The sequence below is a fragment of the Heterodontus francisci genome, chromosome 6 (assembly GCF_036365525.1).
Source record: "Heterodontus francisci isolate sHetFra1 chromosome 6, sHetFra1.hap1, whole genome shotgun sequence".
NCBI lineage: Eukaryota > Metazoa > Chordata > Chondrichthyes > Heterodontiformes > Heterodontidae > Heterodontus > Heterodontus francisci.
In genome coordinates this window covers 468,791-491,562 of record NC_090376.1, presented here as the reverse complement: position 1 = coordinate 491,562, position 22,772 = coordinate 468,791, and the positions used below count along the sequence as shown (strand labels likewise).

At 48.7% G+C, this 22,772-nt stretch overlaps 1 protein-coding gene across 1 annotated transcript in view; it reads left to right on the top strand.

Moving 5' to 3' along the window:
* Window positions 1–21,995, top strand: part of LOC137371067 (protocadherin-16-like) — a 579,474-nt gene extending 557,479 nt beyond the window's left edge. The window contains exons 19-20 of the mRNA XM_068032966.1: window positions 3,285–3,426; window positions 13,704–21,995. Coding sequence (XP_067889067.1) covers window positions 3,285–3,426; window positions 13,704–16,300 — 2,739 coding nt within the window. The 3' untranslated portion in view covers window positions 16,301–21,995. The remainder of the gene's footprint in view (window positions 1–3,284; window positions 3,427–13,703) is intronic.
* The last annotated feature ends 777 nt before the right edge of the window (window positions 21,996–22,772 follow it).

The following is a 22,772-nucleotide window of genomic DNA, read 5'->3' as shown; positions in this document are numbered from 1 at the left end:
CACACACACAGGGGCCGTACAGGAGCTGACACTGAGACACACACACAGGGGCCGTACAGGAGATGACACTCAGACACACACAGGGGCCGTACAGGAGCTGACACTGAGACACACACACAGGGGTTGGACAGGATCTGACACTGAGACACACACACAGGGGCCGTACAGGAGCTGACACTCAGACACACACACAGGGGCCGTACAGGAGCTGATACTGAGACACACACACAGGGGCTGTACAGGACCTGACACTGAGACACACACACAGACCGTACAGGAGCTGACACTGAGACACACACACTGACCGTACAGGAGCTGACACTGAGACACACACACGGACTGTACAGGAGCTGATACTGAGACACACACACGGGCTGTACAGGAGCTGACACTGAGACACACACACAGGGGCCGTACAGGAGCTGACACTCAGACACACACACAGACCATACAAAAGCTGACACTGAGACACACACACAGGGGCCGTACAGGAGATGACACTGAGACACACACACAGGGGCCGTACAGGAGCTGACACTGAGACACACACACAGGGGCCGTACAGGAGCTGATACTGAGACACACACACAGGTGCCGTACAGGACCTGACACTGAGACACACACACAGGGGCCGTACAAAAGCTGACACTGAGACACACACACGGACCGTACAGGAGCAGACACTGAGACACACACACGGACTGTACAGGAGCTGACACTCAGACACACACACAGGGGCCGTACAGGAGCTGACACTGAGACACACACACAGGGGCTGTACAGGAGCTGACACTGAGACACACACACAGGGGTTGGACAGGATCTGACACTGAGACACACACACGGACTGTACAGGAGCTGACACTGAGACACACACACAGGGGCCGTACAGGAGCTGACACTGAGACACACACACAGGGGCCGTACAGGAGATGACACTCAGACACACACAGGGGCCGTACAGGAGCTGACACTGAGACACACACACAGGGGTTGGACAGGATCTGACACTGAGACACACACACAGGGGCCGTACAGGAGCTGACACTCAGACACACACACAGGGGCCGTACAGGAGCTGACACTGAGACACACACACAGGGGCCGTACAGGAGCTGATACTGAGACACACACACAGGGGCTGTACAGGACCTGACACTGAGACACACACACAGACCGTACAGGAGCTGACACTGAGACACACACACTGACCGTACAGGAGCTGACACTGAGACACACACACGGACTGTACAGGAGCTGATACTGAGACACACACACGGGCTGTACAGGAGCTGACACTGAGACACACACACAGGGGCCGTACAGGAGCTGACACTGAGACACACACACAGGGGCTGTACAGGAGCTGACACTGAGACACACACACAGGGGCCGTACAGGAGATGACACTGAGACACACACACAGGGGCCGTACAGGAGCTGACACTGAGACACACACACAGGGGTTGGACAGGATCTGACACTGAGACACACACACAGGGGCCGTACAGGAGCTGACACTCAGACACACACACAGGGGCCGTACAGGAGCTGACACTGAGACACACACACAGGGGCCGTACAGGAGCTGATACTGAGACACACACACAGGGGCTGTACAGGACCTGACACTGAGACACACACACAGACCGTACAGGAGCTGACACTGAGACACACACACTGACCGTACAGGAGCTGACACTGAGACACACACACACAGGGGCCGTACAGGAGCTGACACTGAGACACACACACAGGGGCCGTACAGGAGCTGACACTGAGACACACACACAGACCGTACAGGAGCTGACACTGAGACAAACACACACAGGGTCCGTACAGGAGCTGACACTGAGACACACACACAGGGGCCGTACAGGAGCTGATACTGAGACACACACACAGGTGCCGTACAGGACCTGACACTGAGACACACACACAGGGGCCGTACAAAAGCTGACACTGAGACACACACACGGACCGTACAGGAGCAGACACTGAGACACACACACGGACTGTACAGGAGCTGACACTCAGACACACACACAGGGGCCGTACAGGAGCTGACACTGAGACACACACACAGGGGCTGTACAGGAGCTGACACTGAGACACACACACAGGGGCTGGACAGGAGCTGACACTGAGACACACACACAGGGCTGTACAGGAGCTGACACTGAGAAACACACACAGGGGCCGTACAGGAGCTGACACAGAGACACACACACGGACTGTACAGGGGCTGATACTGAGACACACACACAGGGGCCGTACAGGAGCTGACACTGAGACACACACACAGGGGCTGTACAGGAGCTGACACTGAGACACACACACGGACTGTACAGGAGCTGACACTGAGACACACACACAGGGGCTGTACAGGAGCTGACACTGAGACACACACAGACCGTACAGGAGCTGACACTGAGACACACACACGGACCATACAAAAGCTGACACTGAGACACACACACAGACAGTTCAGGAGCTGACACTGAGACACACACACAGACAGTTCAGGAGCTGACACTGAGACACACACACGGACCGTTCAGGAGCTGATACTGAGACACACACACGGACCATACAGGAGCTGACACTGAGACACACACACGGACCGTTCAGGAGCTGACACTGAGACACACACATGGACCATACAGGAGCTGACACTGAGACACACACACGGATCGTTCAGGAGCTGACACTGAACACACACACGGTCAGGTTCTTACATTACGGCACTTCTGTATGTTACGATGATGGAGTGGGGCACTCTGTATGTTACGAAGATTGGGTGGGGCACTCTGTATGTTACGAAGATTGGGTGGGGCACTCTATGTTACGATGATGGAGTGGGGCACTCTGTATGTTACGATGATGGAGTGGGGCACTCTGTATGTTACGAAGATTGGGTGGGTCACTCTGTATGTTACGATGATGGAGTGGGGCACTCTGTATGTTACGATGATGGAGTGGGGCACTCTGTATGTTACGAAGATTGGGTGGGGCACTCTGTATGTTACGAAGATTGGGTGGGGCACTCTGTATGTTACGATGATGGAGTGGGGCACTCTGCATGTTACGATGATGGAGTGGGGCACTCTGTATGTTACGATGATGGAGTGGGGAACTCTGCATGTTACGATGATGGAGTGGGGCACTCTGTATGTTACGATGATGGAGTGGGGCACTCTGTATGTTACGATGATGGAGTGGGGCACTCTGTATGTTCTCATTCTGTGAGCTGGATCTAATGACCATTTGTCCCAATTGCTCAGGTAACGCTGTCGGAATTCGCAGCCCGCGGCAGCACTGTCATTACCGTGACAGCGACCGACCGAGACTCCGGCGAGAATGGACAAATCCTTTACAGGCTGATGTCACCATCGTCTGGGCCATTTTCCATTGACCCTCACAATGGTGAGTAACCCTGGTGGAGGAGGAGGGGCATGGGAGAGGCTGAGCGTAGTGCATGGGGTACTGGGAGGCAGGGGAGGGAGGGAGGATAGGTCGGTTGAGGGTGTGAGAGTCTGGGAGACAGAAGGATGTAGTTTGGAGGATGAGGGGCGAGGTGGTTAGTTGGGGTTGATGGGGCGAGGTGGTGAAGCCATATTCTTGTACTGTATGCCCCTATTAATAAAGCCCAGGATACTGTACATAGAAACATAGAAAATAGGAGTAGGAGTAGACCATTCGGCCCTTCGAGCCTGCTTCGCCATTCATTATGATCATGGCTGATCATCCAACTCAGTATGAGGAGAGTTCCCCCTTCCCCCCATATCCTTTGATCCCTTTCGCCCCAAGAGCAAGATCTAACTCCTTCTTGAAAACATACAATGTTTTGGCCTCAACTGCTTTCTGTGGCAGTGAATTCCACAGGTCCACCACTCTCTGGGTGAAGAAATTTCTCCTCATCTCAGTCCTGAAAGGTTTACCCGTATCCTTAGACTATGACCCCTGGTTCTGGACTCCCCCACCATCGGGAACATCCTTCCTGCATCTACCCTGTCAAGTCCTGTTAGAATTTTATAGGTTTCTATGAGATCCCCCCTCACTCTTCTGAACTCCAGCAAATATAATCCTAACTGACTCAATCTCTCCTCATACGTCTGTCCCACCATCCCAGGAATCAGTTTGGTAAACCTTCGCTGCACTCCCTCTATAGCAAGAACATCCTTCCTCAGATAAGGAGACCAAAACTGCACACAATATTCCAGGTGTGGCCTCACCATGGCCCTGTATAACTGCAGCAAGACATTCCTGCCCCTGTACTCGAATCCTCTCGCTATGAAGGCCAACATACCATTTGCCTTTTTTACCGCCTGTTGCACCTGCATGCTTACCTTCAGCGACTGGTGTACGAGAACACCCAGGTCTCGTTGCATATTCCCCTCTCTCATTTTATAGCCATTCAGATAATAATCTGCCTTCCTGTTTTTGCTACCAAAGTGGATAACCTCACATTTATCCACATTATACTGCATCTGCCATGCATTTGCCCACTCACTCAACTTGTCTAAATCACCCTGAAGCCTCTCTGCATCCTCCTCACAACTCACCCTCCCACCCAGTTTTGTGTCATCTGCAAATTTGGAGATATGACATTTATTTCCCTCATCTAAATCATTAATATATATTGTGAATAGCTGGGGTCCTAGCACCGATCCCTGTGGTACCCCACTAGTCACTGCCTGCTATTCGAAAAAGACCCGTTTATTCCAACTCTTTGTTTCCTGTCTGCCAACCAATTTTCTATCCATCGCAATACACTACCCTCAATCCCATGCGCTTTAATTTTACACGCTAACCTCTTCGGTGGGACTTTATTGAAAGCCTTCTGAAAATCCAAAGAAACCACATCCACTGGCTCCCCTTCATCAACTCTACTAGTTACATCCTCAAAGAATTCTAGTCGATTTGTCAAGCCTGATCTCTGTCTCGTAAATCCATGCTGACTCTGTCCGATTCTACCACTGTTCTCCAAGTGCTCTGCTATAAAATCTTTTATAATGGACAGTAGAATTTTCCCCACTACCGACGTCCGGCTGACTGGTCTATAATTCCCTGCTTTTTCTCTACCTCCCTTTTTAAATAGTGGGGTTACATTATCTACCCTCCAATCTGTAGGAACTGTTCCAGAGTCTATAGAATCTTGGAAGATGACCACCAATGCATCCACTATTTCTAGGGCCACTTCCTTAAGTACTCTGGGATATAGATTATCAGGCCCTGGGGATTTATCGGTCTTCAGTCCCATCAATTTCCCCAACACTATTTCTCTATTAATACTGATTTCCTTCAGTTCCTCCCTCTCACTAAACCCTGTGTTCCCCAACATTTCTGGTATGTTATTTGTGTCCTCCTTTGTGAAGACAGAACCAAAGTATGCATTTAGTTGGTCAGCCATTGCTTTGTTCCCCAAATGAATTCCTTTGTTTCTGACTACGCTTTATTAACCGCTGTCTCGACCTGTCCTGCCACCTTCAATGACATATACACCCAGGTCCCTCTGCTCCTGCACCCCCTTTAGAATTATACCCTTTATTTTATATTGTCTCTCCATGTTCTTCCTATCAAAATGAATCACTTCACATTTCTCTGCTTTGAACTTCATCTGCCACCTGTCTGCCCATTCCACCAACTTGTCCATGTCCTTTTGAAGTTCTACACTATCCTCACAGTTCACAATGCTTCCAGGGACCCGGGTTCAATTCTGGGTACTGCCTGTGCGGAGTTTGCAAGTTCTCCCTGTGTCTGCGTGGGTTTTCGCCGGGTGTTACGGTTTCTTCCCACAGACAAAGACTTGCAGGTGATAGGTAAATTGGTCGTTGTAAATTGCCCCTAGTGTAGGTAGGTGATAGGGAATATGGGATTACTGTAGGGTTAGTATAAATGGGTGGTTGTTGGTCGGCACAGACTCGCTGGGCCGAAGGGCCTGTTTCAGTGCTGTATCTCTAAATAAAAAATAAATAAATAAAAATAAATAAATAAATAAAATATAAATAATTATTTTTTCTAGAAGTTTTCCCACTACTGAAGTTAAACTGACTGGTGTAATTGCTGGGCTTATCTGTACACCATTTTTTGAACAAGGGTGTAACATTTGCAATTTTCCAGCCCTCTGGCACCACCCCAGAGTCTAAGGAAGACTGAAAAATTATGGCCAGTGCCTCTCTGATTTCCACCCTCACTTCCCTCAGTATCCATGGATGCATCTCATCCAACCCTGGTGTTTTATCCACTTTAAGTACAGACAGCCTATCTAATACTTCCTGTTAATGAATTTTAAACCCTTCTAGTGTCTGGCTTACCTCCTCTTTCATCATTGCCTGGGTTGCATCTTCTTCCTTGGTAAAGACAGATGCAAAGTATTCATTTAATACCTCAGCTATGCCCTCTGCCTCCATGTGTAAATCTACTTTCGGGTCCCTAATCGGCCCCACTCCTCCTTTTAGCACCCTTTTACTATTTATATGTCTATAGAAAACTTAGGGATTTTCTTGAATGCTAGCTGCCAGTCTCTTTTCATGCTCTCAGGGTGGCACAGTGGCGCAGTGGTTAGCACCGCAGCCTCACAGCTCCAGCGACCCAGGTTTGGTTCTGGGTACTGCCTGTGTGGAGTTTGCAAGTTCTCCCTGTGACCGCGTGGGTTTCCGCCGGGTGCTGCGGTTTCCTCCCACAGCCAAAGACTTGCAGGTTGATAGGTAAATTGGCCATCGTAAATTGCCCCTAGTGTTGGTAGGAGAATGGTGGGGATGTGGTAGGGAATATGGGATTAATGTAGGATTAGTATAAATGGGTGGTTGTTGGTCAGCACAGACTCGGTGGGCCGAAGGGCCTGTTTCAGTGCTGTATCTCTCTATGACTGTCTCTCTTGTACTCTGACTTGTGGGTAGAACCTAAAAACAAAAAGGGGGCAATCACTTGGCTCAGAGTGTACTACAGGCCTCCAAACAGTCAGGGAGAGATAGCGGAGCAGATATGCAGTCAAATCTCAGAGAGGTGTAAAAATAATAGTAGGGAGTTTCAACTGCCCCAATATCAACTGGGATAGTCTTAGTGCAAAAGGCTGAAAGGGGGCGGAATTCTTAAAGTGCATCCAGGAGAGCTTTTTGAGCCAGTACGTAGAAAGTCCGACAAGAGAAGGGGCAGTACTGGACCTAATCGTAGGGAATGAAGCCGGACAAGTGGTAGAAGTGTCAGTGGGGGAGCATTTCGGGGATAGTGACCATAATTCTGTAAGATTTAAGGTAGTTCTGGAAAAGGACAAAGATGGGCCAGAAATAAAGGTACTGAATTGGGGGAAGGCCGATTTCAATTTGATAAAACAGGATCTGGCCAAAGTGGACTGGGAGTAGCTACTTGCAGGAAAGTCTACATCAGACCAGTGGGAGTCATTCAAAGAGGAAATAGTGAGAGTTCAGAGCCAACATGTACCTGTTAAGGTGAAGGGTAGGGCTAACAAATCCAGGGAACCCTGGATGTCAAGGGATATAGAGGATCGGATTCGGGAAAAAAAGGAGGCTAATGGCAGATTCAGAGTGCTGAAAACAGCGGAGGCATTAGAGGGATATAGAAAGTGTAGGGAAGTACTTAAAAAAGTAATGAGGAGAGTGAAGAGGGGACATGAAAAAACACTAGCGGGCAAGATAAAGGAAATTCCAAAGGCATTTTATAAGTATATTAAGGGTAAGAGGATAACCAGGGAAAGAGTAGGGCCCATTAGGGACCAAAGTGGCAATCTGTGTGTGGAGCCGGAGGACATAGGTGAGGTTTTAAATGATTACTTTTCATCAGTGTTCACTATGGAGAAGGACGATGTTGGTGTAGAGATCAGGGAGGAGGGATTGTGATATACTTGAACAAATTAGCATTGAAAGGGAGGAGGTATTAGCTGTATTAGCAGGTTTAAAAGTGGATAAATCCCCAGGTCCAGATGAGATGTATCCCAGACTGCTACGTGAGGCAAGGGAGGAGATAGCAGGGGCTCTGACACAAATTTTCAAATCCTCTCTGGCCACAGGAGAGCTACCAGAGGACTGGAGGACAGCGAATGTGGTACCATTATTTAAGAAGGGTAGCAGGGATAAACCAGGTAATTACAGGCCAGTGAGTCTAACATCAGTGGTAGGGAAACTATTGGAAAAAATTCTGAGGGACAGGATTTAATCTCCACTTGGAGAGGCAGGGATTAATCAGGGATAGTCAGCATGGCTTTGTCAGGGGGAGATCATGTCTAACAAACCTGACTGAATTTTTTGACGAGGTGATATTGATAAAACATTGATAAAAATTGATTAAAACATAATGAGCTAATTAATTAATAAGTAGAGGAGTAACTAAACCGGAGGGAGGAGATTACTGTATTTAGCATTGAATATTTATAGTAGAAATCTAGCACTAGGGACCATATAGTTAATTGTAACTTAATTTAGTAAAGATTTAATAAGTATTTAATTATTTTAAATTAATTTATTAATTCGTGCTAGAAATGTCAGTTAGAGGGGGTGAAGTGCTTCACCTGTGAGATGTGGGAAGTCCGTGACGCTTCCAGCGTTCCGGACGACTGCATCTGCAGGAAGTGTACCCAGTTGCAGCTCCTCACAGACCGCATGGATCGGTTGGAGCGGCAACTGGATGCATTTAGGAGCATGCAGGTGGCAGAAAGCATCATAGAAAGGAGTTTTAGAGAAGTGGTTACACCCAAGGTGCAGGCAGATAGATGGGTGACCGCTAGAAGGGGCAGGCAGTCAGTGCAGGAATCCCCTGTAGCTATCCCCCTCTCTAACAAGTATACCGTTTTGGATACTGTTGGGGGGGATGGCCTATCAGGGGAAAACAACAGCAGCCAGAGCAGTGGCACCATGGCTGGCACTGTTGTTCAGCAGGGAGGGACAAAGCGCAGAAGAGCAATAGTTATAGGGGACTCTATAGTCAGGGGCACAGATAGGTGCTTCTGTGGACGTGAAAGAAACTCCAGGATGGCATGTTGCCTCCCTGGTGCCAGGGTCAAGGATGTCTCTGAACGGACAGGGGGCATTCTGAAGGGGGAGGGTGAACAGCCAGAGGTTGTGGTGCACATCGGTACCAATGACATAGGCAGGAAGAGTGACGAGGTCCTGCAGGGGGAGTTTAGGGAGTTAGGTAGAAAGTTAAAAGACAGGACCTCTAGGATTGTAATCTCGTATTACTCCCTGTGCCACGTGCCAGTGAGGCTAGAAATAGGAAGATAGTGCAGCTAAACACGTGGCTGAACAGCTGGTGTAGAAGGGAGGGTTTCAGATATCTGGACCATTGGGATCTCTTCAGGGACAGATGGGACCTGTACAAGAAGGACGGGTTGCATCTAAACTGGAGGGGCACAAATATCCTGGCTGCAAGGTTTGCGAGTGTCACTCGGGAGGGTTTAAACTAGTGTGGCAGGGGGGTGGGAACCAGAGCCGTAGGACAGCAGGAGAAATAACTGAGGGGGAGCTAATAAATACGGCCAGTAAGACTAAGAGGAAGAGCAGGCAGGGAGATGTTGCTGAGCACAGCAGGACTGGTGGTCTGAAGTGCATTTGTTTCAATGCGAGAAGTATAACAGGTAAGGCAGATGAACTTAGAGCTTGGATTAGTACTTGGAACTATGATGTTGTTGCTATTACAGAGACTTGGTTGAGGGAAGGACAGGATTGGCAGCTAAATGTTCCAGGATTTAGAAGCTTCAGGCGGGAAAGAGGGGGATGTAAAAGGGGTGGGGGAGTTGCATTACTGGTTAAGGAGAATATCACAGCTGTACTGCGGGAGGACACCTCGGAGGGGTCATGCAGTGAGGCAATATGGGTGGAGCTCAGGAATAGGAAGGGTGCAGTCACGATGTTGGGGGTTTACTACAGGCCTCCCAACAGCGTGCGGGAGGTAGAGGAGCAGATATGTAGACAGATTTTGGAAAGATGTAAAAGCAACAGGGTGATTTTAACTTCCCCGATATTGACTGGGACTCACTTAGTGCAAGGGGCTTGGATGGGGCAGAATTTATCAGGAGCATCCAGGAGGGCTTGTTGAAACAATATGTAGATAGTCCAACTAGGGATGGGGCCGTACTGGACCTGGTATTGGGGAATGAGCCCGGCCAGGTGGTCGAAGTTTCAGTAGGGGAGCATTTCGGGAACAGTGACCATAATTCCATAAGTTTTAAGGTACTTGTGGATAAGGATAAGAGTAGTCCTCGGGTGAAGGTGCTAAATTGGGGGAAGGCTAATTATAACAATATTAGGCAGGAACTGAAGAATTTAGATTGGGGGCGGCTGTTTGAGGGTAAATCAACATCTGACATGTGGGTGTCTTTCAAATGTCAGTTGATTCGTATCCAGGACCGGCATGTTCCTGTGAGGAAGAAGAATAAGTTTGGCAAGTTTTGGGAACCTTGGATAACACGGGATATTGTGAGCCTAGTCAAAAAGAAAAAGGAAGCATTTGTAAGGGCTGGAAGGCTAGGAACAGACGAATCCCTTGAGGAATATAAAGACAGTAGAAAGGAACTTAAGCAAGGAGTCAGGAGGGCTAAAAGGGGTCATGAAAAGTAATTGGCAAACAGGATTAAGGAGAATCTCAAGGCTTTTTATACGTATATAAAGAGCAAGAGGGTAACTAGGGAAAGGGTTGTCCCACTCAAGGACAGAGGAGGGAATCTATGTGTGGAGCCAGAGGAAATGGGCAAGGTACTAAATGAGTACTTTGCATCAGTATTCACCAAAGAGAAGGACTTGGTGGGTGATGAGTCTAGGGAAGGGAGTGGAGATAGTCTCAGTCATCTCATTATCACAAAGGAGGAGGTGTTGGGTGTCTTGCAAAGCATTAAGGTAGATAAGTCCCCAGGGCCTGATGGGATCTACCCCAGAATACTGAGGGAGGCAAGGGAAGAAATTGCTGGGGCCTTGACAGAAATCTTTGTATCTTCATTGGCTACAGGTGAGGTCCCAGAGGTCTGGAGAACAGTCAATGTTGTTCCCTTGTTTAAGAAGGGTAGCAAGGATAATCCAGGAAATTATAGGCTGGTGAGCCTTACGTCAGTGGTAGGGAAATTATTAGAGAGGATTCTTCGGGACTGGATTTACTCCCATTTGGAAACAAACAAACATATTAGCGAGAGGCAGCCTGGTTTTGTGAAGGGGAGGTCGTGTCTCACTAACTTGATTGAGTTTTTTGAGGAAGTGACGAAGCTGATTGATGAAGGAAGGGCAGTGGATATTATCTATATGGACTTCAGTAAAACCTTTGACAAGGTCCCTCATGGCTGACTGGTACAAAAGGTGAACTCACACAGGATCAGAGGTGAGCTGGCAAGATGGATACAGAACTGGCTTGGTCATAGAAGACAGAGGGTATCAGTGGATGGGAACTTTTCTGAATGGAGGGATGTGACTAGTGGTGTTCCACAGGGATCAGTGATGGGATCTTTGCTGTTTGCAGTATATATAAATGATTTGGAGGAAAATGTAGCTGGTCTGATTAGTAAGTTTGCGGACGACACAAAGGTTGGTGGAGCTGCGGATAGTGATGAGGATTGTCAGAGGATACAGCAGGATATAGATCGGTTGGAGACTTGGGCGGAGAAATGGCAGATGGAGTTTAATCCGGACAAATGTGAGGTGATGCATTTTGGAAGGTCTAATGCAGGTGGGAAGTATACAGTAAATGGCAGAACCCTTAGGAGTATTGACAGGCAGAGAGATCTGGGCGTACAGGTCCACAGGTCACTGAAAGTGGCAACGCAGGTGGATAAGGTAGTCAAGAAGGCAGACGGCTTGCTTGCCTTCATCGGTCGGGGCATAGAGTATAAAAATTGGCAAGTCATGCTGCAGCTGTACAGAACCTTAGTTAGGCCACACTTGCAATATTGCGTGCAATTCTGGTCGCCACACTACCAGAAGGACGTGGAGGCTTTGGAGAGGGTACAGAGGAGGTTTACCAGGATGTTGCCTGGTCTGGAGGGCATTAGCTATGAGGAGAGGTTGGAAAAACTTGGATTGTTTTCATTGGAACGACCGAGGTGGAGGGGTGACATGATAGAGGTTTACAAAGTTATGAGCGGCATGGACAGAGTGGATAGTCAGAAGCTTTTTCCCAGGGTGGAAGAGTCAGTTACTAGGGGACATAGGTTTAAGGTGCGAGGGGCAAAGTTTAAAGGGGATGTGCGAGGCAAGTTCTTTACACAGAGGTTGGTGAGTGCCTGGAACTTGCTGCCGGGGGAGGTGGTGGAAGCAGATACGATAGCGACGTTTAAGAGGCATCTTGACAAATACATGAATAGGATGGGAATAGAGGGATACGGTCCCCGGAAGTGTAGAAGGTTTTAGTTTAGGCAGGCATCAAGATCGGCGCAGGCTTGGAGGGCCGAATGGCCTGTTCCTGTGCTGTACTGTTCTGTGTGACTAGATGTGTAGATGAGGGTAAAGCAGTTGATGTACGCTACATGGACTTCAGTAAGGCTTTTGATAAGGTCCCGCATTGGAGATTGATCAAGAAGTTAAGAGCCCATGGGATCCAGGGCAATTTGGCAAATTGGATCCAAAATTTGCTTAGTGGCCGGAATCAGAGGGTGATGGTCGAGGGTTGCTTTTGTGATTGGAAGCCTGTGACCAGCAGTGTACCCGCAGGGATCGGTGCTGGGACCCTTGCTGTTGGTAGTGTACATTAATGATTTAGACGTGAATATAGAAAGTATGATCAGTAAGTTCGCAGATGACACAAAAACTGGTGATGTTGTAAATTCTTTTGGGCCTCCTTATCTCGAGAGACAATGGATAATAGGGTGGAGGAAAGCTTAGATTACAGGACGATATAGATGGGCTGGTAAGATGGGCGGAGCTGTGGCAAATGGAATTTAATCCTGAGAAGTGTGAGATGATGCATTTTGGGAGGACTAACAAGGCAAGGGAATATACAATGGATGGTAGGACCCTAGGAAGTACAGAGGGTCAGAGGGACCTTGGTGTACTTGTCCATAGATTACTGAAGACAGCAGCACAGGTAGATAAGGTGGTTGGGAAGGCATATGGGATACTTGCGTTTATTAGCTGAGGCATAGAATATAAGAGCAGGGAGGTTATGATGGAGCTGTATAAAATGCTAGTTAGGCCACAGCTGGAGTACTGTGTACAGTTCTGGGCACCACACTATAGGAAGGATGTGATTGCACTGGAGAGGGTACAGAGGAGATTCACCAGGATGTTGCCTGGGCTGGAACATTTCAGCTATGAAGAGAGACAGGATAGGCTAGGGTTGTTTTCCTCAGAATAGAGAAGGCTGAGGGGGTCCTGATTGAGGTATCCGCAATTATGAGAGGCATAGATAGGGTAGATAGGAAGAAACATTTTCCCTTAGCGGAGGTGTCAATAACCGGGGGACGTAGATTTATGATAAGGGGCAGGAGGTTTAGATGGGATTTGAGGAAAGATATTTTCACCCAGAAGGTGGTTGGAATCTGGAACACACTGCCTGAAGAGGTGGTAGAGGCAGGAACCCTCACAACATTTAAGAAGTATTTAGATGAGCTCTTGAAACGCCATAACATACAAGGCTACGGGCCAAGTGCTGGAAAATGGGATTAGAAATGGTAGGTGCTTGATGGCTGGCACAGACACGATGGGCCGAAGAGCCTGTTTCTGTGCTGGATAACTCTATAACTCAATGACTTATGTTCTCTGTTTTAGGAACACTGTTTACTGTGCGTGAAGTGGAGTTAGGGGTCTCGGAGCCTTTGGACTTGGTGATTGAGGCACGAGACCGAGGTTCTCCTGCTCTTTCCTCTTATACCACTGTCCAGATCCAGGTCCTGGACATCAATGACCATTCACCGTCCTTCAGCCATGGAGGGTATGCAGCCCAGGTTCTGGAGGACCTGAGTCCTGGGAGCACAATCCTCACCTTCGAGGCCATTGACATTGACTCTTCACGTGACAACAGTGGCCTGGATTATACCATTGTCAGTGGCAACATCGCCAATGTTTTCCAGATGGAGAGCAGAGTGCAGGTTGTAGATGGGCATCTTAAAACTCTGGGCTCCATTGTCCTCCTCGATGCCTTGGATTTTGAGACAGTGCCCATATACAATCTAACCATTTCTGCATCAGATCGTGGTGTCCCTCAGCGCAGTGCAATCGTTTCCGCCATCATAACGATCCAAGATGTAAACGATAATGCTCCTGTCTTCAACCGCACACAGTACAAGGTGACAGTGAGTGAAAGTGTTGCCGAGGGAGCCGAGATAGTCCGAGTGGCAGCTCATGATGTGGATTCAGGCCCTAACTCAGCCCTCCGATACACTATCACCTCTGGCAATGAGAATGGGCAGTTTGAGGTGAGTGAGATGACGGGAATCGTGAGATTGGTGAAGTCGCTGGACCGAGAGACTCGAGATCGACACATCTTCATCATCCAGGTGACCGATAGCCAGGGTCCTCGCACCAACTTTGCACTGGTCCCATTGGCAGTGGAAGTCAAGGATGTGAATGATAATCACCCCTTCTTCCCAATGGAAACACTGAGCACCAACATCCGGGAAAACCTGCCAGCACACTCGCTCGTGACCAAAGTCCACGCCATCGACTTTGACTGCGGGATATTTGGTGAACTACAATACTCAATAATCAGCCAGCCCGTCTCCCAACCAGGACTCGCAAAAGACAAAGACATTTTTTACATCAACCAGTCCACTGGGGCACTCCGCACAAAAGTCTCCTTTGATTTCGAGAAGCTAAACACCTTCCAGGTTGTGGTGAAAGCAGTGGATTCTGGGAATTCCTCAGCCACTGTCACTGTCCAGGTCCTTGTCACCGGTGAGGACGAGTACGATCCCGTGTTCGTCAGCCCAACGTACAATTTCGCCGTCTCAGAGAATGCAAAGAAGGGCCAGAGTATTGGGCAAGTAATGGCCACAGACGAGGACGGAGGTCTGGATGGGATCGTTCTCTACTCTCTGTTGACACCGTCACAATATTTTGAGTTGAACAAAACCACAGGTGACATCATTCTCAAGATGGACAGTCAGAGACACCAGAGCAAGCGATCCAAGAGAGAAACACGGACAATGACGCTCAACATACAAGCCAAGAGCCCATTGGCTATTTCCAGATCAAGTATCACCCAAGCAAGTATTGACATTACCCAGACCTCCTTTGGACTGGCTCCTGAGGTGAACTTGCTGCTGATTGTTGCCTTGGCAGCATCTCTGGGCATTGGAGGGATCCTCGCCATCATTGGCCTGGCTCTGGTGATTGTACGAGCCAGGAGGAAAAAAAATCACGAGGAAACCTGCTCACAACTCAACAACATTCAAGACAACACGTTACAGAAATTGGGAGCGGATGATGCCACACTGCCAGCCAGTGACCGTATCTACCACCAAACACTGCCAGGATACTCAGCCGAGCCCACAGTGGTGGGAGGCCCTTATAGCAGAGGTGACTCGATAGATCCCTCCCACTCCAGTGGCCGTGGCTCGGCAGAGGCAGCAGAAGACGATGAAATTCGGATGATTAATGAATATCCACGTGTAAGCAGTATCAGCAGCTCCATGCAGGAACACGTGTCCACACGTGGCCCAGACTCTGGCATTCAGCAAGATGCTGACCAGATGTCTGACATCTCCACTGACCCAGGAATGGAGTGGTTTAAACACAAGAAAAGCAGCAGCCTCCTGATGCCAATGCAGCAGCAGGTGTACAGAGATGATGGAGGTGGATATATGGGAATGGGACTGGGGCTGGGAGTTTGTCAAGCCAAGGACTATGTCTTTGCTGAAGATGGTCGTCCTTCAGCCCAAGGATCACTGACAGCTATTGTGGCCAGTGATGAGGAGCTGAGAGGCAGCTACAACTGGGACTATCTCCTTAACTGGTGCCCACAGTTCCAACCATTGGCCAGTGTCTTCACCGAGATTGCCAGACTCAAGGACGAGAGTGCACCTCGCAAACACTTCCAGTCAAAACCCAAAGTTGACCCCAAACCTCGCATCGATCCTCCTCCACTCATCACCTCTGTGGCCCACCCAAACGCTATGTCCGTGCCCCCTCGACTGGCCGTAGGTCGGACCCACAGTCACGTGACAGCGATGCCACGTTCCCCCATCACCAGTGATGCCTCTATAGCATCATCAGCCATGTCTCCCAGCTTCTCCCCTTCACTCTCACCCCTGGCTGCTCGATCACCCGCTGTATCCCCCTTCGACGTTTCCCAAGGACCTTCAACCTCCATTATTAGCACCGAACACTCTTTAGACAATCCCGAGGAACCAGAACTACGAATTTAACTTCCACTTTGCTCTCTGCCCATGGCCTTCACTCTCAATCACAAGGTGCAGAGACTGGGCCAAGATGACTGGGTGCAGCCATCTGAACAGTGTGACATTGTGCAAAGAAATGACATCAGTCTAAGAAACAAACCACAGAACATTCCAGTCTGTACTGTGTTCAGGTCCACAGAACAAAAGCAGCACTAAATTCAGTATCACCAGGAGATTGAACACAACCTGATTCAGAAACACAGAGAGAAAAATGTCAGGTAGTTGGAGCAGGGGGACGGGGGTGCCTAATCAAAGAATGGGGTTTAAATGAATTATTCGGACAGTGTAGAGGGAGCTTTACTCTGTATCTAACCCCCGTGCTGTACCTGTCCCGGGAGTGTTTGACGGGGACAGTGTAGAGGGAGCTTTACTCTGTATCTAACCCCCGTGCTGTACCTGTCCCGGGAGTGTTTGATGGGGACAGTGTAGAGGGAGCTTTACTCTGTATCTAACCCCGTACTGTACCTGTCCTGGGAGTGTTTGATGGGGACAGTGTAGAGGGAGCTTTACTCTGTATCTAACCCGTGCTGTACCTGTCCCGGGAGTGTTTGATGGGGACAGTGTAGAGGGAGCTTTACTCTGTATCTAACCCCCGTGCTGTATCTGTCCTGGGAGTGTTTGATGGGGACAGTGTAGAGGGAGCTTTACTCTGTATCTAACCCCGTGCTGTACCTGTCCCGGGAGTGTTTGACGGGGACAGTGTAGAGGGAGCTTTACTCTGTCTAACCCCGTGCTGTACCTGTCCTGGGAGTGTTTGACGGGGACAGTGTAGAGGGAGCTTTACTCTGTATCTAACCCCGTGCTGTACCTGTCCCGGGAGTGTTTGACGGGGACAGTGTAGAGGGAGCTTTACTCTGTATCTAACCCCGTGCTGTACCTGTCCTGGGAGTGTTTGATGGGGGACAGTGTCGAGGGAGCTTTACTCTGTATCTAACCCCCGTGCTGTACCTGGCCTGGGAGTGTTTGATGGGACCTCTTGGATATGATTTATCTTCACCCTGTTCGCTGTTCGCAGATTCAGGACAAGGACAGCTATCACTGACGCACTTACTTTCACACACACACACTCGTTCGCACACAGATACAGACTCGCACTCTCACACACAGTCTCTCATTCACACACAGAACCGATACACACACACACACTCATTCACAGATACACACTCACACACACTCATTCACACACCAATACACACTCACATTCACACACACTCTCTCATTCACACACAGATACACTCACACACAAAGAACAAAGATAATGACAGCACAGGAACAGGCCCTTCGGCCCTCCAAGCCTGCGCCGATCCAGATCCTCTATCTAAACATGTCGCCTATTTTCGAAGGGTCTGTATCTCTTTTCTTCCTGCCCATTCATGTATCTGTCTAGATACATCTTAAAAGATGCTATCGTGCCCGCGTCTACCACCTCCGCTGGCAATGCGTTCCAGGCACCCACCACCCTCTGCGTAAAGAAATTTCCACGCATATCCCCCCTAAACTTTTCCCCTCTCACTTTGAACTCGTGACCCCTAGTAATTGATTCCCCCACTCTGGGGTAAAAGCTTCTTGCTATCCACCCTGTCTATACCTCTCATGATTTTGTACACCTCAATCAGGTCCCCCCTCAACCTCCGTCTTTCTAATGAAAACACACTCATTCACACACACACTCTCTCATTCACACACATAGTCTGTGATTGGAGCAGTGTCTTGCAGACCTCCCGAGAATAATGAAGAGGTTATAGTGTTTCACTTCTGACAAAGCTCTGTCTCTCCCAAAAACCTCCCTGTCACCAAGTGAACTGCCTCTGCCGGCGACGGAAGAGCACTCAGTGTGTGAAGCCCGTGGAACTATACCCTGTGTTATAGCCCTTGTCATCAGCTTCTGGGTCAAAAATACCAGTTATTATCTGATGAAAACACAAGTATTAGAAAAGCAGACTGTGGAAGGAACAATAATTTATTTATATAGTGCTTTAATGTAATAAAAGCAGTAGGTAAAGATTGAGTGAAGCATGGAATGCTATTTAGCAATGGGAGATCCACAACAGGATGGACTGTAGATATTTGTAGTATTAGGGCCCAGTGAGTTCACAGCACCAATGGTGGGTTACAGTTAGGATTCGGGTTAGGAGGATTCAGTGGGGCTCACAGTTCAGTGAGGATCAGGGTTAGAGTTAGGACGGTCCAATAAGGGTCAGGGTCAGGTGGGTCCAGTGAGGGTCAGGATTCAGTGCAGGTCAGGGTTCATTGAGGGTCAAGGTTCATTGAGGGTTAGGATTAAGGAGAGCTCAGAAACCTGATCCTGGTCCCAGTTAGGATTTTCCTGTTAAGCAGGAGAGGGAAATACAGTTTTCCTATTTAACCTCTTTAATTGTTTTGATGTGAGACTTTCCCTTTACTCTTGTTAGCTCCTCTCACAAGTACTTTTACATGTTGCAGTGAATGAACAAATTCACAGCCTGTGGGTCTCTGAACTCAGCCATGGCTGCACGACAATCTCTTTAACAGCTGTTTCCAAGGACTCGTACACCCTCACCCCTGAACTCTGCCCTCACCTCTGAAATGTCCCCTTGCAAATATTCCCAGAAATGTATTGGCTTTGAAAACAATTCTGTTAAAAATGTTCTCTTTTTTTGGTGAAATTAATATCTGTGGAAATGTGTCACATATCCAGCTGCACATTCTTGTGTTTCTGGCTGGCAATCCAGACGAGTGCTAATGTGGTCAGAGCTCCTGCATTGTGTATTACATGACAGACAGTAACTGTGTGTCGGTGTTAGGTGACAGAGTCACGGTGACAGTATAACAGTATTATATAGCAGTGTGCGGGAGTGTGACAGTGGGACAGTTATGTGACACTCAGTGACAGTATGACTATGAGACATTCTGACAGTGTGACAGTGTTATTTGACAGTGCTTTGTGACACTCAGTGACCATGTGACAGTGTATGTGACATGCTGCCCCTGACCTGTGCCCGGATTCCAAACAATCCTGATCAGCCAGAGGTGATTTCAGGAGAATCCACTGTAAATAAAGATTAGAATTCTAACTTTAAGGATGTGAACCCTCACTTTCCTATTCTCATCCTTAATTTGCACAACTGTTGTGTAAGTGGTGTTTGCAATTTACCAGGGCACTGTTAAAGGACTGATTCCCTCTCCATGCCCTTTGAAGACTGGCCAGTTGGTAAATTGCATCTAAAATACTTTGCAAGATGCAGTAGTAGATGACATCATTGCACCGCCAATCACATTTGCATATGTTTAATATTTTTATTGTATTCGAGACGCACAGTAAGGACTGGGGCTGTGTGCAGGTACTGATGTTCTTCCAGCACTGAGACCTCATCAGCCACTCAGAGGCATCAAACTGGAGACCAGAATTCTCGCTGTGAAACCACCAGTGATCCGCTCTGCAGCACCACACAAATGCATTCATGCTTCCATCAACCTGTGTTCTGAACATCCACTCATTCCATTGGACTGCATCTAGAATGTTCCATTTTTGAGCTGAAGGAGTGTCCAGATATATGGTATGGGGAAGATGGAAGTACAATGGGGTGAATGCTGGGGGCTCTGGGAGTGGACAGTAAGGATCAATGTCCAAAGGTAGATTGGGAAACACTGACCGCCAATAACACAGAGTCTCAGAGTTCCTCTGCTGCTCAACACCTGGGACAACTTTCTGCTAAATGGAGCATTCTGATGTTTGGAGACATTTCATGCCCTGATTTAGAAAAAGACACAATTTCTTATTCAGTCACAGCTTCCACACACACTGACTCTCACTGGAGTACGAGTCCCACACACACTGATTCTCACTGGGGTACGGGCCCCACACACACTGACTCCCACTGGGATATGGGTTCCACACACACTGACTCTCACTGGGGTACGGGTTCCACACACACTGATTCTCACTGGAGTACGAGTCCCACACACACTGATTCTCACTGGGGTACGGGCCCCACACACACTGACTCCCACTGGGATATGGGTTCCACACACACTGACTCTCACTGGGGTACGGGTTCCACACACACTGATTCTCACTGGGGTACGGGCCCCACACACACTGACTCCCACTGGGATATGGGTTCCACACACACTGACTCTCACTGGGGTACGGGTTCCACTCACACTGACTCTCACTGGGGTACGGGTCCAACACGCATTGACTCTCACTGGGGTACGGGGCCCACATGCACTGACTGTCACTGGGGTACAGGTCCCACACACACTGACTCCCACTGGGATATGGGTTCCACACACCTTGACTCTCACTGGGATATGGGTTCCACACACACTGACTCCCACTGGGATATGGGTTCCACACACACTGACTCTCACTGGGGTACGGATCCCACACGCACTGACTCTCACTGGGGTACGGGTCCCACACACACTGACTCCCACTGGGGTACGGTTCCCACACACACTGACTCTCACTGGGGTACGGTTCCACACACACTGACTCTCACTGGGGTACGGGTCCCACACGCACTGACTCTCACTGGGGTACGGGTTCCACACACACTGACTCTCACTGGGGTACGGGTCCCACACACGCTGACTCTCACTGGGGTACGGTTCCACACACACTGACTCTGACTGGGGTACGGGTTCCACACACACTGACTCTCACTGGGGTACGGGTCCCACACACGCTGACTCTCACTGGGGTACGGTTCCACACACACTGACTCTGACTGGGGTACGGGTTCCACACACACTGACTCTCACTGGGGTACGGGTCCCACACACACTGACTCTCACTGGGGTACGGGTTCCACACACACTGACTCTCACTGGGGTATGGGTCCTACACACACTGACTCCCACTGGGGTACAGGTTCCACACACACTGACTCTCACTGGGGTACGGGTTCCACACACACTGACTCTCACTAGGGTATGGTTCCACACACAATGACTCTCACTGGGGTACGGGTTTCACACACACTGTCTCTCACTGGGGTACGGGTTCCACACACACTGACTCTCACTGGGGTACGGGTTCCACACACACTGACTCTCACTGGGGTACGGGTTTCACACACACTGTCTCTCACTGGGGTACGGGTTCCACACACACTGACTCTCACTGGGGTACGGTCCCACACACACTAGAAAATGGCCAGTTCTCCGTGTTTAACCCTAGAAATTATAGATCTGCTCTTTCTATCAGGGGTTATTTGTCAGTGATCAGGAGCAGGAATCCTGACTGATTTCCCCCTTCCCTGTAAGCTAAGTGACACCAGTTGGGCCTGAGATCAATAATCTTGTGCAGGCCGAGGCTGGAGCCGAGCCTTTCTTGTTTGTGTGGCTCAGTCGTTCACTGGACAGGACATTGAAACACTGGACCCTGGGGAAGCCTAACCGTGTGGAGGGACCTGACCCGACAGGAGGGGCCTGACTAGAGGAGTGGTGACTGTGGTCTGGATGCAGTCGACTTCTGTTTTTTCTCCTATTTTTATTCAGAAACGTGCGGAAGATACAAAGACCTTATTTATTTTTACACTTTGTAATATAAGAACTGTGTTTTGTACTCTGATGTAACAGAATTGCATGAATCTGAAGGTGAATGGAAAGTCTTGTTTAATGGCAGCCCCAGCGGGACATTAGTTAATCTCTGTGCCATATTGGTCCAACTTTTATCAACAGGCGTTTCATTAAATCTATTGATTTGTACAAATCTTTGTCTCAGTGTTTTATTTTCTGGGAATGTAACTTATGTGTAATGTAATAAAAATATTACATCATGACCATTCCTTCTTTGATAAATTCCGATGTTCAGATTTATAATGGGATCTGCCTGTGCAAATTGTTACTGGGTGTTTACACTGTGCAATAGTGGAATGCGTAATTAAAGGTTTACATTTTCAATATAATGGAAATGTTTAAAAGGGCAGAATCTGTGACATAATATGGGACTCGCCAATGAATCAACAAAAATAAAAGCAACATACGACAGATGCTGGAAATTGGAAAAGCAGAAAGTGCGGAAATACTCCGCAGGTTTTTTGTTTATTTGTTCACAGGATATGGGTGTCACTGGCCAGGCCAGCATTTATTGCCCATCCCTAATTGCCCTTGAGAAGGTGGTGGTGAGTTGGCTTCTTGAACCGCTGCAGTCCATGTGAGGTAGGTACTCCCACAGTGCTGTTAGGAAGGGAGTTCCAGGATTTTGACCCAGTGACAGTGAAGGAACGGCGATATAGTTCCAAGTCAGGATGGTGTGTGACTTGGAGGGGAACTTGCAGGTGGTGGTGTTACCATGCATCTGCTGCCCTTGTCCTTCAAGGTGGCAGAGGTTGAGGGGTTGGAAGGTACTGTCTAAAGAGCCTTGGTGCATTGCTGCAGTGCATCTTGTAGATGGTACACACTGCTGCCACTGTGCATCGGTGGTGGAAGGAGTGAATGTTTGTAGATGGGG